The sequence below is a fragment of the Armigeres subalbatus genome, chromosome 3 (genome assembly GCF_024139115.2).
Source record: "Armigeres subalbatus isolate Guangzhou_Male chromosome 3, GZ_Asu_2, whole genome shotgun sequence".
Taxonomy (NCBI): Eukaryota; Metazoa; Arthropoda; class Insecta; order Diptera; family Culicidae; genus Armigeres; species Armigeres subalbatus.
The window spans coordinates 156,984,898-157,004,566 of record NC_085141.1 but is presented as its reverse complement, the minus strand read 5'-3'; the positions used below and the strand labels follow the sequence as shown (position 1 = coordinate 157,004,566).

General features: G+C 38.8%; 1 protein-coding gene and 1 long non-coding RNA gene across 3 annotated transcripts in view; one reads left to right on the top strand and one right to left on the bottom strand.

Moving 5' to 3' along the window:
- LOC134220287 (carboxypeptidase D) overlaps positions 1–19,351 on the bottom strand; it is a 69,305-nt gene extending 49,954 nt beyond the window's left edge. Inside the window, exon 1 of one of the 2 annotated variants that reach the window (XM_062699299.1) lies at positions 18,426–19,351. In XM_062699299.1, coding sequence (XP_062555283.1) covers positions 18,426–18,914 — 489 coding nt within the window. In that variant the 5' untranslated portion in view covers positions 18,915–19,351. The remainder of the gene's footprint in view (positions 1–18,425) is intronic. The other variant, XM_062699300.1, reaches the window with a different exon arrangement.
- Positions 1,291–2,420, top strand: LOC134220292 (uncharacterized). The gene is made up of 3 exons (XR_009981839.1): positions 1,291–1,748; positions 1,809–2,027; positions 2,102–2,420. It is a non-coding gene; the product is annotated as an uncharacterized LOC134220292 (long non-coding RNA).
- Positions 19,352–19,669: the final 318 nt, after the last annotated feature.

The following is a 19,669-nucleotide window of genomic DNA, read 5'->3' as shown; positions in this document are numbered from 1 at the left end:
AATCTATCCTAATTTCGTGACGGTCTCGAATTTGGAAATTTCCGTTTTACACCGTGTATCTGAGTCTTCCCCTTAGACGTAGTTTACGTCAAAAAAATTGTTTTGCACTTTTTTCCCCAAGCAATTTCGTCAAAAATACAAAAACCAAATATACAAGTAAGGCAAGGCATTTTTGCTAGTCCTGAGAAGAACCAATTTTCTTTCCCCGATACGCCTTTCCAACAACTAACTGACACCACAATTTGTAATAAATGTAATGTAATAAAAGCATCGCCACTGGCGGTACGGGATCGCAACAGTGCTATATTTGTAGTCAACCCTTTCTTCATATAAAATGCTGATTCGTTGAGGTTGAATGATCTGCAGCAACACACCGAGGACCACCACCAATGCGATGGATTTCCGTTGAAAATGTTACCAGCGCCTTCGTGATGCTGTGTCCGCTCCGCTGCGATCGCTTTGATGCGTCCGCTCTGCGTGAAATCTTGTTCAAACTGAGGATTAGATCCAAACCCGCAAGTGATTGATTTTTGATGTCTGTGCTAGTGATGCATGTACGTGATTGGTTGGTTTACCTTATTCTACACTTTTTATCAATTTTCGATAAAAAATAGTAAAAAATCAGTATTTTCAAATAGATACAAAGAAGCGTTGACTCATTCTTGATCGAATGGTCCAAAAAAATTGAAATTCTATCGAGAAACGGCTGAGATATTAAAGTTTAAAGTCTATCATATTTTTGTCAGGAACTAAAAACCGGGACCTGACACTCGGAATTTTTCGGTGTTGCGCGTAATTCTAAATCGGTGTGTAGGAGTCCTAGGTATACAACTGAAAAGACACTAAGCCAGACGCTGTCAGTATTAACTTTTGCGCTTAAATTTCTCGCCGTGCACAACTGACAGCATTGATGTTTTTGTTTTTCGGTAGATCTGTCATCATCATCAGAATCGTCAACATCGTCAATCCATCTGCTCCGGGTTTAGTGAATTCTATTCGTTTTCGTCGCGATGTGAATTTTCTCTAAAAGCTTTAAAAATTAGTGAATTTCGTTCGAAATTAAAAAAGAAATCGGGAGGCAATCGAAAGTTCCGTGATCAAGCACCTTCAATCCCGGAACTAGTTAACATTGCGTTCGCGATAAAGCTACCCAAGTAACCATTAGCACTATATTACGCCAAATCGCCATACAGGACCACTATACGGCTATTTAAAAGCTTACAAGCTTTAAAGTAGCACTATATGGCCGATTTGGCGTAATATAGTGCTTATTGGTTACTTGGGTATTGATTCTTTTAGTCATGTCGAACTCCGACGTAGCTGAATGGTTCCCGACCCAGTGAATTAACACTGCGCTGGAATGAGTGGTGAAAATATGAGGCTATCCAGTGGAATAAGTAAGAAGGTGGATCCGACGGTGAAATAAATTGCTGCAAGCATCCAGTTTTTTAGTAAGAACGACGATATGGAGACCGACGAAATAACGATGTTCCAACCAGGAGGTGCATTCTAAGCGGTCTTGGCATTATATCCCCCATTGGGACATTGCCGCCTCGAAGCATAGTGTTCATTAAGCATTTCCACAGTTGTTAACTGTGAGGTTTCTAAGCCATTTTTGCATTCGTACATCATGAGGCTAACACGATGATTTATGCTCAGGAAAGTCGAAAAAAATTCCTAGACCGGACCGGACATCGAACCCAGCCACCTTCAGGTCTTGCTTTGTAGCCGCGCAGTAGCTGATCGAGGTATGATAAACCGTGAGAAGTAAAATTCAATAAAAACAAATTCTGATTTATAAATTTCAGATTTTCAGATTGAAGAAACAGCTATACGGAATACTTTCTGCCCTTGATGGAAACGATCGATGCAATGAAGGAGGAAAATGATAAAGCTGTCGATGGGAATTATGTACGTTCCAGAGGCAGTTCTGAAGAAGAAGAAACTGGGCAATGCTGTATCGGCTGGAACCACCTGGAACGTTCCGTATATAATCAGAATATGGTTCGAAGCATCATTGGATGTTGGTCGGTGTTGTTGAGAGCACAGGAATATTCCCATTGGAAGCTGTCTCCAATGTAAGTTTTTTATGCAATTCTAGCTAAACCTAAGAAAATCAGCCCAACACGATGATGTGGCAGTCATTCACGGAAGCAGGTTTATGCTACCACCAAAGAAGGCATCGAAAAAAGGCGAGCAGATGGATAAGATGGATAACAGTGAGCTCTAGCAACCCTTGGTGAAGCGCCATCCAACATAGGGGCAATGAAATGAAGTCTCGGAGCAATAATGCTATTAGACAGTTAACAAATAAAAAAAGAAAAGATAGAAAAAAATAATTAGGTTTTATTCTTTGGGCTTCCTTTCATAATTGGTATACGAAACATATCTGGGCTGGATGGCTATAACTCAAGCGAAAGTGTGTCCCACCAAATCTCCTGCAGTAGTTGCTCTGACATACCACTCGGAAATATATCGAATGTCAAACTTATTGATGCGTTGTTTAGCGCATCTTTAGTAAACCTGTGCGCCGATTGAAATTTTACCCGCCGCCGTGATAGATCATTTTCAGTCAGCAGCGGCGGCGGCGGCGTGAGCCAGCGTGGTCTAATTTCAAGCGTCAATAATTCTCCGGATTTTTCCAGAAGTACATCAACGTTCGATGGGAAGATCATCAAGAAATACCTCTGGACATTCCTCCAGATATTTCTTCGGACATTATCCAGGAATTCTTCCAGAAGTTCCTCTAGGATTTCGTCCGGAAGTTCCTCCAAGATTTCGTCCGGAAGTTCCTCCGGGATTTCGTTTTAAAGATCTTCCAGTATTTCATCCGGAAGTTTTTCAAGGATTTCGTCAGAAAGTTTCTTCAGGATTTCGCCCGGAAGTTCCTCCAGGATTTGGTCCGGAAGTTCCTTCACAATTTCTTCCGGAAGTTCGTTCAGTTTTTCGTTCGAAAGTTCTTCCAGGAAATCTTCCGACTGTTCGTCCAAAAATTCCTCCGATATTTCTTCCAGGATTTCGTCTAGACGTTCCTGCATGATTTGGTCCGGAAGTCTCTCCAGGTTTTCGTCCGAAAGTTCCTCCAGGATTATGTCCACATATTTCTTCGGCAGTCTCCAGGAAGTTTTTCCATGAATTCTTCCGGAAGTTCCTACAGGGTTTCGTCCGAGAGTTTCTCCAGGATTTCGTCCGGAAGTTCATCCAGAATTTCGTCTGGAATTTCGTCGTTCCTCTAGGACTTAGTCTGAGAGTTCCTTCAGGAATTTCAGGAATTCCTCCGGAAGTTCATTTATAAATACCTCAGGAAGTTCTTCCATTATTTCCTCCGGAAGTTCCTCTAGGATTTTGTCTGGGAGATCCTGTAGGATTTCGTCCGGAAGTTCCTCCAGGGTTTCATCGGGAATTTCCTCCAGGATTGCGTCTAGAAGTTCCTTCAGGATTTTAACTGGAATTTCCTCCAGGAAAACACATCACATCCTCCAGGAAAATTCTTTTAGATTTTTTTCGGGAGTCTCTCCAGGAATTCTTTCATAGGTCCTTTTTCGCCTGAAAGCCCCTCCTCCGTAGATGCTTGGAGAAATTCTCCAAACTCCTCCAAAATCCTTTTTAAATTTTTTTTGCAGTTCACATATTTCATTGAAGCTATTACGACATGTTTCCGTGACTTTTTCCAGAAATTTAGATTTTTTACGGATATTCCTCTATAATGTCCACAAGTTTTTCCTTAGGGATTCTCCTGAAATTCTCCCTGGAGATCCTCCATGAATTCTTCCTAAATAACTTCGAGAATTCTCCAGAAATTTCCACTGAACTTCTTTCGAATCTCACATAGAATTTCTAAAGCTACTCTCACCCAAAACCGAAGTTTTTTTAGGTATACTAATGGACATTCAATGGTGAATTCCTCCAGGAATTAAACCGGAAATCCCTCCAGGTGTTTACCGAAACGCCGAAACATTACTCCAAGAAGCCCCAGGAGAATAGTTTTGGGATTCTTCAGTTATTTCTTCAGAAAATGTTCTGGAAAATATATATTCGAAGTTCTCCCGGCAGTCCCTACAGAAACATTAACAGAAATTCTTTCCGAAGGTCCCTAATTTGTTGGTCCTTCCACTCAAATTTCGGCCTTGGAAATTCTTCCAAAAATCCTCCTGCCTTCTCTTGCTAGAGTTTCTTCAAGATTTGTTATGGAATTTACTTCAAGATAACTTCTATAGATTCCTCTATAGGTTCTCCAATACTTGCTTTAAAAAAATGGTTCGAATTTCTCCCACAAAATTCCTTCACGATGGATTTTTTGTGGATTATTCGAAGGAGTTCCTGAAATATTTTATGGAACAAGTCCGTCTTGAAGGATACATTGAAGAAGTTTCTGATGAAACTTGCGATGGAATTTCTGGTTCAAATTCCTATAAAATTTATAAATTTAACGATAATTATCAATTTATTAATAATTTTAGATGAAATTTCTAATTGATTTCTCAATGGACTTCCTAGAGTTATACTCAAAAAAAAATCACATATAATTAAACCATCCATTGGAAGCTGAAAAAGAGGTTATTTCGTTGAAAATAAGCTTCTTCAACTAAAAAACTAGCTTGTTCAGCTAAAGTTGTTGGGTTAGTGGTGGGCTGGATATTGTTAAACTTATACGACACGGTAGACTAAGGTGGGCTGGATACGTTTTACGTATGCCGGAAGAGCGTCAAGCGAAGATAATATTCAGTAGAGAATCCGGAAGAGACCGTGGAGCTATAATAGTTCATCAAGTTAGTAAGTAAGGTATTATATTTGTTATTCACCCTTTTTTGCTCTCTCCGACCACCTTTATCTAATTTTATGTCGATTGGACCAAATAATTATACGAAATCAGACATAATCGAACACGGTTTGTTGTAATCGTTTGCCGAAGAAAGGCAACGATTTGTAGGGAAGCCATAACGACACAACCAGGAAGACTGCTCTCCCGCTGCAACAGTCATGAGCCAAACGGTTCTCGGAGAGCACTGCATTAAGGTTTATGTCTAGTTATGGAGAGCTTATGGGTTTCTATGCAACCGTTGAAACAGCTAACATCTTTGTTGAGGGTTTTGTTATCTGTGACGAGAAATTCTTTGCGAGCATGCGCATCCAGCAAGGAGAAGTGCGATTTAAGTCGAAATAAGGAGTGATACCAATTTGGCTAGAGGCACAAGAGGTATAGATTTGAAAAGACTTGGAGCACGTGCTGAAGCAGGCCTCAAGTTGTTTGAAAGTGAACTTAACACGATTTAAGTCGTACGCTAAAACTGGAGGCGAATGATCCTGCCGGAGAGGTGGGCACGATGGTGGCAACTTCTAGTTTCTATATCTGTAGCATAGTTTTTGCCAAGAATCTATAAGATCACGATAATCGGAACGGATGCCTCGCGCAGATCCAGAAAGATCGAAGCCAATCGATGGCAATCCAACTGGAGAGGAAGTCCCAGACTTGTACTCTTGTTCTTTCGTCTAAAATATAAGAGCTGAAAGGTTTTAAATAAACGGATGCTACTCAAGGATGCAAAATTTATTTGAAGTACTGAATGCCAGAAACGTTCGAGCGTTTAAAAAAAATATTTCAGTGGAATTTACTGTTGACACACTACGATCATGTTTTGGATATTATCGTTGCTTCTGATGCATCGCAATCCGGAATATGTGCATGTCTACACAACTTCCCCGATGACTCTCTCAAAGCCGTCGCACATGCTTCCCGCTTACTCACGCCCGCGGAAGCAAATTACCAGTAACATTTAAATCGGTGCGCAGCGCTACTCTCCAGTATGCAGTTCTTCAACAAGTAATCCAGCCAGTACATACATCGTGGATGGCCGTCCAAAATCTGTGACATCGCTAATCCTGTTCTTCTCTCTTTCTTCGCTCATCGAGATGCATTATCGATTGTATTATGATGTCCAATCGTCTGGTCATCCCGGACAGTTTTCGTCAAAGAATTGTCAAGCAACTGCATCGAGGACATCCAGGAATGGAACGGATGAAAGCTGTTGCACGTAGCTACGTGTACTGGCCAAAGATCGATGACAACATTTCGGATTTCGTTAAGAATTGAGGAAGCTGTGCAACACATGCGAAAACGCTCCCAAGTTTCCACTACAGTCTAGTCATTGGACAAGTAAATCATAATGTTCTTCTGGATGACTGGTACGGACGGAAGAAGCTTATCAGGTCACACTCCAACCAACTCAAGTTTCATTCCAGTTAAGTAACAATTAGCGCAACAGGTATAACACCATTGGGTATCCTGGTGGACATGTTTGGTCTCCAACCTCCAAGACCAGCAACACGGCCCGCTAATCAAGGTGAAGCCGAGCATGAGCCACACTCTGTTCGGTTATCCTCCTCGGTTATATCCGAGGATCCCAATCAGCAAATCGAATCAGGTCCAAGCGAGCTCGTTCAAGCACAGAGATTCCACAACCTGCATTCATGCAGAATGGAGAAGACGTATAATCACCAGAAGATTCCATTCCAGAACCAGAACCACTATTGGTCCGACCGCAGAGAGTGATCAGGATGCCTTCTATATTCGAGCCATATATGTTCTGGAAATAGGAAATGAGCAAATGTTAGCCACTGACACAGTTGTCGATGGTTACTATCAATAGTTACCCATAATAACTTATATTACCATATAGTTATATGATATATAACGAATTATCTGTGAAAATTTGTTAAGTCGTTTTTTCAGTCGTTTTTAAATAAAGATGTTATAGAAATATAAATAACAATTATTTAAGAAATTGATCGAACTTCGAAACCAGTTAGCGAGTCTCAGGAAAATAAAACAAACAAAGATTGAGGTTTAGAATAAATGTCAAAACTCACAGCAAAAAAGTTTACACTTCTCGAAACACTTTCAAATAAGTTAACCAAAATATGAGTAAAATACACTAGCGCCTCTGGCGGTGCTGGTCTCGTTAGCTCTTCTGGGTTGCATGAATTTTTAATCGGTTCTTCGGGACACTCACGTCCCGGTTATTTGTTCCTGGTTTTGTGACGGTCCCCGATTTTCGCAATCGTAAAGTGTACCCCAATATAGAAAAGACAGACGTAGTTTTACGTCAAAAATTAGACCATCATCAAATGTTACCCTTGACAATTTTTTAAAAACTGAGTATGCAGAGTGGCTTAGAAATGCCATATATTTTTGCCCACCAAGTTTCATTCGATTCTGAGATAGTGCTGCCAGCCCCATAGAAGGGTTGGCGCGAAATTCGTCAGCTGTATACTATAGATCTCAAGTCCAATGTGGACTACCCAGAATATCCCCAAATTATCTTACGATGTATGTTGACCTCTCAGGAGATGTAAGGATACAATTGAATGCATATTGAAACTTTGAGTATCAAATAAAGCTTCTAACTAGCTGTGGAACTTGAAATCAACTTATATTATATAAAGAATCACAAAAATGAAGATACCATAAAACCGAAATTTGCTGAAGAGATAATGAGCGATTCCAAGCAACTGCATCAAAATTTAACAACATTTTTAATTCATGATTTTCTATTGAGTTGAAACTTTGCACAGTTTTTCAATTTCATCTAAATCGTCATTTTTCGATATCAAATCTTTTTATTGAGTCACGACTAACTTTTCAAAAGGGTGTATGTGAAAATGGTTCAAAAAACCTGTAGATCTCAAGTACCGAACTCAAGGACAGTTTGGATGACAAACAATATTTCAAAACTATTTTACGAAAGTCCTTTACCATAATTTAATGCACGTCGAAGCTTTGAGTACTTATAAGCAGATGTAGATCTCAAGTCCCTAACTCGAGGACAGTTTGGATGACCTAGAATATTTTAAAACTATCTTACGATATCCGTTGACCTCCCAGAAGGAGTAATGGATAGAATTGAATGCATATTGAATCTTTGAGCTTTGAAAAACGATTTTCTTGTAGCTGTAGATCTCAAGTCATGATCTCAAGGATATTTTGGATTACCCAGAATATCTCAAAACTATCTTATGATATATGTTGACCTCACCAGAGATATAATGGATATAATTGAATGAATATCGAAGCTGAGTACCGAAAAGAGCTTTTAAGCAGCTGAAGATCTCGAGATCCGAATACAAGGACAGTTTGGATGACCTAGAATACCTCCAAACTATTTTACGTTATCTGTTGAGCTCTCAGGAGGTGTAAAGGATATTATAAAATGTATTGAGTAGTATATTATTGAATGTAACAAGTAGCCAGGGAATCAATATTCGAGCAACGCCTAACAATATACCCTTTGTCGTCAACAGAGTTTGTTAGTGACAAACGCACCTCGCGACAAGCCCTTTATCAGAACCCAACCACAATATGACAAGAATTATTTGCCTTGCATGCTCTGATATTTCTGAGAATACGATGCTATTTTTGTAATCATAGTTAAATTCTCGAAGATTTCCATAAAAGCAGAACCTATGATACCATAAAACCGAAATTTGCTGAAGAGATAATGCAAAATAACAGGATGATAAGTTAGTAACAAAATTGTCTTCTTTTTAATTGCTGACATTTTTTTTCGAATCTTTGTTATTATTATCTCCGTGAAAAACAAAGCTTCGCCGTTGATTATCCTTTGTCGCTTGTTTCGTATGCGCATCCAAGAAAAATGTATTCCCTGCAAGTAGCTACTTGTTGCGAGGGTTAAATATTACTATCATGGAGAATATGTAATCCCTTCCGTTTGAAACAACAAAACTGTTGGTTGTTTCACAAACCACAAAGTTGGTTGTTTTTAAATCTAAATTAGATCTTTCAAATTCCACTGAAATGTTTGAAACTAATTCGTTTTTTAGGTTGGGATTACCCATACCCATTCGAAAGGTAGAGTGTAGGTGTCCAGCCTACATTAATATAGTGATATTTGACAAAATCACTCGCGGTTTTCAGGAGCCTCTTCGTAATAATGTAAAGATAGTAAATGTCACTAATGAGCGGAATTGAATGAGCACAGTACCACCTAGAGGTAAAGAAGTGTAAAGTCTGCATTTTCCCATATATTTTGTCGATTTTTTCCATATAAACTTCATGCTCATTGAGCATCCACTTAGACATGACGGATCTGGCTGAATTTTTACAGTAGCTTCTGGGAGCCAAACACTTTATTTTCAGGGGGTATACGTCTAGAAAAAATGATTTTGATTTTTTTCATATAAGAGTGGTCCACCTCAGTGTAGGTAGATCGATATTGACTTTCATAACAATCGGCCATTGCTTAAAAAAGTAAAGAAGGGAAATGATTTTGGAATTTACGCGGATTTTTCCTCCTTTTCTCCTTTTCGAAAAGATCGGGAAATACGTAAAAATTCAGAAAAATCGATTTCCAATGAAATTATTTTACGCGGTTTTTTGTATTTACGCGATATTCATGTACGCGGAACGTATCCCCGCGGAACGACTTCGTCATCAAGGGTGACAATCGGCTACTACTTCAACAACTTAATGTCGGTATGATGGAATTAATGTATCTAAGGACAAGAAAACTAAAATATAGGAGAGCTTTTCGAACGATTTAGTTACCTGACAGACTGTTCATAAAGGCGACGGCCCAATCTCACTGTCACCCCCATTGACGATACAAAATGTGTTACAGTCAGACCGCGTAAGTAAAATTTGGAACATATCTCGCTTAACTTTTCAAAAGGACCTAAGTAACATTTTTTTCATGAATTAATTTGAGTACTGCAATCAAAAGCTTTCATGTTGTTCTGTTGATTGCGCTATTCAAATTAATAAATAAAAAAAATGTTACTTAGGTCCTTTTGAAAAGTTAAGCGAGATATCAGCAGATTCCGCTGCAAATCAAATATATTCAAAACTAAAGCAATAGTAGAAAGCTAAGCATTGTAACCGTTATATCTACAAAAGGAATAAGCAGAAAAGGAATACGTAAGTGTGACCAAGAGATAAATTACGGCTATGAATCATTCGCATCATTTATCACATGGCTTCATTAACACATACAGACTAGAATATGAAGTTATTACCTAAGATCCAACAAGATAGCAGAAAAAGATTTGGCTTTAGTAAATCGGAAACATCACTCTGGGGTTTGCATTCGAAAGTAGTAGGTCATACTGAGAGGTGTGAAGTAAATTGTATCGTTTTTACAAATTAACGAGTGCGAGTTAAAAAGGAAATTTTGTCTAATCGTATTCTTTGTTTATTATTATAATTAGAGTGACACGCGGCAATGTGGCCACTCTCTGCAGAGTGCATGCCGGGCAACACACTTTCCGACTTATTCAGCTTCGTAGACCGGCGATCAGAGTTGTTGTGTTGTTGCGCTTCAGTAATTTTATCTTTTCACATAATATTAGAGCAATCACCTAGCCTGTGTTGACTGTCAACGATTAAAAGTTGTTTCGCGATAGAACAATGCCTACAACGGAAATTACCTCACCAATCAGCGACAGATAGAGGGCAGTGGAATTCAGTGAAAGTTATCGCATAACAGAACAATCTGAGGTGCATTTGTCATAAGACGAGTTTGTACTATCCCATTTAATTCCACCACTTGATTGTACCTTGACAGATACGTATTTCGACCTCAACAAGTACGACCTTACTTTTGAGGTTAAAATACGTATCTGTCAAGGTACAATCAAGTGGTGGAATTAAATGGGATAGTGCAAACTCGTCTTATGACAAGTGAAGACATTCCACTAAAAAAAGCTCAAAATATTTTTTTTACAGTCTGAGGTGTTGTTGCTGCTTAGAAGAAATTTTTGAGTTGGTTGGACATTTTCTAGATTTTTCAGGGCATATGAGTATTCATGGCTCGGGCAGCGTGTAGTTAATAACTTCAGTTGGAATGTAGAGCCATTGAAGAAGTTATTTACATACCTCTGCTTCTAACCTTATCAAATAACAAAAGGTGATGGAATATTTTCACAATTAAAATCTTCGCGAAAAATTGAAACAGAGCCTTTTTTATTACTTTTCGTATACAACAAAATTACAAAGTCACACCGTCACCAACGGTCAAAATTGAAGCGAAATTTGTACATGCGTACAATCAAAAACAGTGAAACATTTGTACGATTCAAAATGATGAATGAGATCTGCGTCATTATAATGCTTAACATTGAACAACGCAAGAGGTGTGCCCCATAAAAGTGAAAGGTACAACACGACATGAAGACTGTATCAGGTCAGCGACAAACAAAAATGTTAAATTGCTGTTAGGAAATCGGTTCACCGCACTCGGGGCTGTGACGTTATCAGGCTTAGTCTCTAGCATGTGTTGATGATACATACTGAAACAAGAAAATCTTGAACGATTGAGATCGCAAACATCCAGTACGAGACCAAAATGATTAAATCTTCACTAACGTTCGCGCTTCTGTTTCGTACTAATGTATCGCACTGCTGGTTGCATTTTGATGATGCGAAATAAGCCAAGAAGGGAAGCAAAGTACTGAAAATGCGAATGATGTCCCCGACTGGACGGACATGGGTGAATTTGAATTTAGATGCGATAATTTATCCCACACGTCAATCTGGAAACTAATAGCGCAATGATCCTCGATTCAATGAGCACTGGTGGCCAAATCAACTATATTTGTATGGATTGTAGATTTCACTAAAATTTTGGCATTATTCAGGGTTAATGCAAAATCGAATACGGCTCAAGAATGTATATAGGATGTTCTGATACCAATTGAATACCAAATCACTGTTTTTCCCTTGGAACAAAATGTTTGTTGGTTAGAACGGAAATTCATAGTAGTGAATGAGGTGAGAGTATGCCTTGGTCAAGATATAATTGTTTTCCCTGTGCTTGTAATGTCCGGAATATTCAAGTTGATGAGGATTCGGAATTAGATTTTCATTTCCAAATGCAGAACTTACCCATAGATGCTGTCGACTGACAGGCGATCGTGTGATGCAATCATACGGACTTAACTCAACGGAAAATATCAATATTCCACGACGAACTCCATTTGGACTTCGCTAAGTATGATTTTATTTATTATGTAATTAATTAATATTTGTTTTATGGCGTGCTATTCTGTTTTGTAATAGAGCCAAAAAGTGGTAAAAGAGCCTTCAAGAGCAAGGATTTTTTTTTCAATATTTTTAGCTGAATTTCTTCAAAAAATATTAGATCACGCAAATATTGTCCTACACGTAAAAAAAGTAATTATTTTATTTATTTAATTGGATACATATCCTTCATTATGTATAGCAATATACATTTCATCAAACTGGATATAATCTTTATAACATATTTGCTTACAATATATTTAGCGTGTTCATAAATTTTATTTCGCTTTGCTATGGAAAGTATAGGTTTGCCTAATGGCAAAAATGTATTAAGCAAAACCTATATTTTTGATTAGAATCATAAATGAGAAAAAAGCAGCATGGCGGGAGCAACTTGGAAGATTTGGATGCGGTATTTTTTCTTCACAAGTTTAAATAGGGTAACCGGCGGTAATGTTAGCCCTTCTTCTTCTTCTTCTTCTTATTGGCATTACATCCCCACACTGGGACAGAGCCGCCTCGCAGCTTAGTGTTCATTAAGCATTTCCACAGTTATTAACTGCGAGGTTTCTAAGCCAAGTTACCATTTTTGCATTCGTATATCATGAGGCTAACATGATGATACTTTTATGCCCAGGGAAGTCGAGACAATTTCCAATCCGAAAATTGCCTAGACCGGTACCAGGAATCGAACCCAGCCACCCTCAGCATGGTCTTGCTTTGTAGCCGCGCGTCTTACCGCACGGCTAAGGAGGGCCCTCAATGTTAGCCCTGGATGTAACATTGGCTCATCATGCAAATTAATCAATATTTCAGCGAAAATACGTCGATTTGTAGGAAGATATTAACCACTGTATATATCCTTGACAGTTATAAAATGTAAAACTCGAGAAATAAATATAACTATAACTGTAACATTACTAAAGATGCCCTTAGGTTTATCGTTTTCAATTTCGTCGAACAGTTAGATATACCAATTAAGAGGAAGAGATTCGGTTATGGGCACCCTTTTAATTTTGGTCCATCACTTTGGCCCTATAGTTGATCATCCCAAACTCATATGCTGTTTTCGTTGACTTTATAATTGAAATTGGAAACAAATAGGGGGAAGGGGCATTTTATATATTTTTTATTTTCTTTCTCGTTTCAGAGAACGAACAATGGCGCCTAAACACCGGAACATCATCAATGGAGTGACATAAACTTCTTAGCATGGTCACTCTCAACGTCTATTCAAACTTATTATATCATTTGCTTACGATGATATTCCTAAAATCATATTCTCTACCAATCATCCAACTCCTTGACATCTATGAGGGCGTCGGTGAGTCGCTGGCCTCTCGTTAAGTGAATGTCATATCATCATTTTCTTCCCTAGTAACGGAGAAGAGTTCCCTAGTAACGGAGGTAGTTTTCATGCTTTATTATTTTTGACCGCCAATTGGAGTAAGAAAGTTAAAGAATATACATTACAGCTATCAGTATGCAACCTACGAAATACTCCGTTACAACGCAACGCAACAAAACGCAACATAAACATACCGAACGCCAAAATCCAATTGGGTCTGTATTTTTCAAAATCGTGGTCTTAAAAATCTTGAACACTCCTCTTTTTTGTAGGCGTGTGCGTACGGAATGTTGCCTGTATTTTGTTATTGCTAATCAGATGTCAAAATGGCGTCGATTCAAGAGAAAGAGGCCTGCTCATAAGACCGGTAGTTGTCTACGGACATAACTTGGACCATGCTCGAGAAAAACTTGCAAGCACTTGGAGTATTCGAGAGATGGCTGCTTAGGACCATCTTTAGGGGTGTGCAAAAAGACGGTGTGTGGCAGCGAAGGATGAACCACGAGCTAACCCAGCTCTACAAATAACATCTCTTCAGATAAGACAAAATTAAGGTATAGGGTGGCCAGACCTAACGATTTCTCGGTAGTCCTACCGATTTTTGACTCACCTACCGATTCACAGACGTAGGATCTAAAACTACAGATTTTTCAAAATTCCTGCCGAGAACTACCGATTTTCAACCCGCCAAACAAAACCACGGTCAACATAGTAATTTTTCTTATAAATGATAATTCCAGTTAATTCCCAGACAATTGATTATCAGAATAGTTGAATCTCCAGTGCATACCTTAATTTTGTCTTATCTGTCATTATTGACATTTTGCATCAAATCCACAGTCCAATCCACATAAGTAGATTAAAGACTCGATCAGAGCGTTGAATAATTATCTTTCGTGTCACTTGCAACATTACTTCTTTGGTAAGGATAATTTGAGGATAATCCGCACCTATTACTTTAGAATATCTTTAACAGATTTGCTCAATAATTACCAGTAATGTCATTTTTCTACGAACCTTTACACTAACTTTTGCCTGCTGCTTTTTTGTAGCGTAGAAACAAGTGTGGTATTTCTCAAGTAAATCCAAATGCGATGATCCAACTATTCTTGAATTAAGGAGAAGAGATTTCTCTGATTATTCTACAGTTGTTCCAAATTGCTTCTTCCATGAGCACCGATTCACCTGATTCCGACAACCGGGAGAAAAAAGGATTTTGACATCTCGCACTTTTGAATATCTCACACTTCTGAAGTGCGGAGTCCAACGAATGCAATCAGTTGAGATTCAATTACTGGAAGCTGTCATATCGCTTAGTTCTATTTTCTGCGTATTCAAACCTCAAATAATCCTGAAGATTCTTTTTTTGTTAATTGCTGGTGTTCAGAAAAGTTCCACATTGACATTTCTAAAGTGAATTGGTTTGATTGTCGACTTTACAAATGTGGGGCTTTGCTGAACAGAAATATAGGTTATAATTATAATAAAATATATTTTGAATATAAAAAGACCAGTACTGGACGAACCATGAATTTTGTTCTTTTTTTAGTTTCAGATTCGAACCAGAAAAGTGATAGTGAAAGCACATATGAAAAACAAAACATAGCTCTCAAGAATCAACTTCCCAATAATGAGATTAACATATTTTGGAAGAGGAAAGTGCTTCTTTAATATATAATTCCATAGAATTTGATACTTTTTCCGGCCTACCGATAACTACCGATTTTTCTACAATCAAGTAACCGATTTATCAAAATGAAAATATAATCTGGCCAATCCATTCGAGTGCACAGTAATGAGTAAGCATGAGCATGAGCATGATGATCGACCACGCATTTCGTAGTTGCTACTCCGTGATTGACAAGAGCAATCGTTATTGCACAGGGAATCAATGGATGGCAGCATTGGACTAGCTCTCCAACCTCAATGTGTACAGTTCAAGAACTCTAAAACTCGGCGCTGGCCACGTCCTCACGATCAATCGGGGATGGGAAAAGATGATGCAATCACTAGCCCACTGCAAGCCGAGTTACCACGAGTTGATGCGGATTTTTAATGGATTCTGAAGGTTCCATGACAGTAGTTCGTCGTGGGTAACGGGTTGCCAAATGTGATAGTAAGAAAAGGATGATATATTCTAATTGAATGCCGGAAACAAACTGTACGCTCATTTCAAATTCTAACAGTTGTATGTATAGAGGGACCCTCCTTGGCCTAGCGGTAAGATGCGCGCCTATAAAGCAAGACCAGGGATTCAATCCTAGAGAGAAAGAACAATTCTCTCACTTATCATCTCTGTATACATATACCACATATACGATATGTAGCAAACCGTGCGAGACTTTTTTCGTAAGCTGTTATGATAGAGAACTGATTCGGGATGCTATACCCCATGATAAATTTATTTTACAAAGCTCCAAATGCGGGGAGCACTGGCTCTGATGATGCATTTCAACTTGTTCTACACAGCTGTGCAGGAGCGAAAACAAAGCGAGAATCACCATTTTTCTGTGGGGGCTGCCTATCCGATTCTGTTTTTTCGCACTTGTATACTGCCGTGTCAAGCATATCTGTCCCATGTCAAAAAATATGCAATTGAGAAAAATGCGATTGAAGTTGGAAACATATTTTTTTAGTTTGTAGCTAAATTTGCCCCATGAAATTTTGATTAATAAACGTATATCGATGAAAATAGTGTATTTCTAATGACTTAGTATGTTTCAAAAGATAAACACTGTTTTTTTAGTGGAATTTATTCAGTGGGACATTTATGCTGCGAAATTGAAGACAAAATTGATAATTCCAAGCATATTTGTCCCAGTGCTAAAGTATCATCAGATTACCTTGCGCTTAGCAAAAGTTTAGTTGGGTCTGGATAACAACCAGTTTCAAATTAGATGCATTAAATCTTTTCAAAGCGTATTGTAGTAAAGGGCCGTACACTAATAACGTAATCTTTTGGGGGAGGGGGCTTACGCTCCATAGAAAAAAATATGTATTAAAAAGCTGACATGGGGACGAGTGTGTCTGAAACCCCCAGAGATATTATATCTTACATAAGTATAAGGACAGCGAGAATTGGTTCCTATACATAATTTAATCCTGAAATAAGTTCTGGTCAGTGGCGTAGCCATGGGGGTGGTTTTGGACATGAACCCCCCCCAGAGACAAAATTTTTAAAAGAATTTTTTTTTTCGAAGAAAAAAAGTTCGGAAAACTCCCCCCCCCCCTTTTTCTGGCAACGCCACTGGTTCAGGTGAATTATGTTTCAGCGCAGATGGATTTTTGGAAGAAGCATCAAAATCAGATTACGTGGTAACTCAATACCGCAATACTGCGAAGGTGTTTGATGATTCCTATAAAATTTATTTCAGATTAGCATCTGATGTGTCGAGTGGAAACTTCCACCTGTGTGTGGTGCGTGTGTGAACATTTGTAAACACATGTTAAGGACCATTTATTCGTAATAAGTTGTACTCGACGGGAAATTCGGCCCCATTGTTTGCTATTGAAAATCGATTAGTCACTTTCGAAGCTATTGGAAAAATCTTGTATATATGTAAATTAATTGGGCCTACCTTATAGCCATGCGATTAGAAGCACGACTACAAAGCGATGATGCTTAGGTGGCTTGGTTGGACTCACGGTCAAAGGAATTTTCGGGTGCAATTAGGCATAAAAGTATTATCGTGTTAGCCTCATCATATACGAATGCAAAAATGGTAATGCCAACAAGAAAAGAAGAAAAAGTCTAAATGAATACAAAGAATGCGAATAAAAATGAGAGACTATTCTCACTCAAATTTTAATATAAATCATCTTAATATGCTTCAATTATTACTTTTCAATTTTCATAATGCACAAGAAAGGCATCAACGATGTTAGGTGGATTAACCTTTTTACCCATTGAAACTATACCACAACCCATATTCTTTCTCTGAATGATTTGATAATGAAAATTGGCCTCTTCGAAGTAATTTAATACATGTTATATGAAATTTGTTTCAATGGGACAGTTATGCTTGGAAATTCTACAATGGGACAAAATGACCCGATATTTTTTCGCCAAGTTTTCGAACAAACTATATGTATTTATTTGTTCACAATAAAATATACATTAATTTAGAACGTTTGGTGCATAAAACTCAAAAATGATAAAAATCGACATGGGACAGATATGCTTGGGACGGCAGTATACAAGTTTGATAAATTTGTTATCATGGCTTGTTATGATTCAGTTTTTGCCTCTCTTTTATCGTTGTTCGTTATCTATTGAGAGCGATTTCTGCAAACCCTGAGCAAGACCATGCTGAGGGTCGGTGCCGGTCTAGGTAATTTACGGTTTGAAAATTGGCTCGACTTCCTAATAAACATTACCCCTCGCGAATCTTGTCACCAGTTATTGAACTCATGTGGATGCTAACAGATTTTGGCAGTAAAATGCATAATCTGAGATAAATGGGAACCAGAATCAAGCGTATTTTTTACGAGGATTAAAGCTACCTTCAAGTATTGTTTCAATTATTTTTCGATTCAAATCAATTTCAAACAATATTTCTTGAACTCAATCACTCACTCTGAATACCAGATTAACAGCTACAACTTAGTACGTATCTAGTTGTTAGAAAAATATCCTCTCGTCAATCAATCAGCATTTGTTGTGTACGGAATCTCCGATCGTGGTCATAACATAAACAGTAAACACAAAGCATTGATTAGAATGTTGAATGCCTCGTATGAATGGAATGTGAGCGAAGTATTTTAACCTATATTAATCTCGATCAAATTTACGCTACTTTGCCAAACAATTTTGTAATGCAAATGCATCAACACATTTCCCTTCCCATCGTATTGCATCTCAAGCCTATACGTGAGTTACTTCTGTTTGTCAATCAATTCGGAAGGATGACGTCAGACATTCGCATGAAACACCAGCCCCTCCGCCGCCATCGGCGACACAAACAACAAACGTTGACGTCGAAACATATACAATATGGTGCCCCAGATAAAAAAAAAACATAACCAATTCTTTCCATTCGCCCTTACCTTGGACCGATGGAACCCGTCCGGATTCATGCTGGGCATCAGGAAGATGGCCGTGCTGTTCACCAGTGATCCAATCTCCGGATCCTGGGCGTAGTTGTTGACCAGATACTGCGCCAGGTAGATCAGCAGCTCGCGACCGACCGTCTCGTCGCCGTGCATGTTGGCCACGTACTTGAACATGGGCATCAGCAGCGGCCTCGGGCGATCGATATTCGGTCTTATTTCCACGGCCAATAGCGGGCGGTTCTCCAGAGATGAACCGATGCTGTGCACTTTCACCAAGGTCGGATGGTTCTTCTGGAGCCGCGCCAACAAATCCTGCAGCTCGTCGTTGTTTTCGTAGCGAGGATTCTGAAGGAAACTTTCATCCTCCTCGATTATGGCCCCAGCGGGAGACGACTCATTTGGCAGCGTGAAGCCATTTGCCGCTAACACGAAACAATTTAGAGCAATCACAAGCACTGCGGATAATTTCTTATTTTGCACCATTATCGAGAGCTTCGTTCCGGTGGCTGAAGCGAATCGGACAGATTTCACCCACAATATGGAACTGAAATCTCTTCCAGCCCAACTTTGCCACCACTTATTTTTCCCAGCACTTCACAACAGCACCAGCAAGTAAATCACAACCCCGACAGCTGCGAAATTTAACTTTCCATCAAATCTTCTGTCCGCTGATGGAATCCTTTTTCTTCCTACGCAGAGGGCTGTCTTCCACCCACGCAAATGAGGGCGTTCGGGGAATCCTCCCTCCAAGCACTTTTACTAGACGCGAAAAAAACCCACTAGACCAGAATAAAATGAGAAAACCGCGGACGACGTGTGCTAACTCTACGGACAAAACTTCACGTTTAAATGTCGATTCACAAGTTTCTGACCAGCCAACTCACGGAGCGCAGTGGCCACAAATTTTACAAACACAACGATTTGATGGAAAAGCGAACTGTCAAAAACTTAGTATCCTCGCGTAACTTTTCAATAACTCCTATTTGAAACGATTCATTCCTTCCCTCTTCCGAGGAAAACGATAGCCGAACCATAATACATACGGTTTACAAGTTTTCCACGTTTGATTTTGCTCGGAGGGAGGTTGGTGTATGTCTACACCCAAAAAATAGGCAATGTTTATAGACGAATCCAAGTAAAAATAAGAAGAAGACACACGACGGTGTTAACTTTGACAGATCCTACAGCACAGCGGAGATCATTTTAAAATGCTTGTATTGTATTAAATAGATTTACTT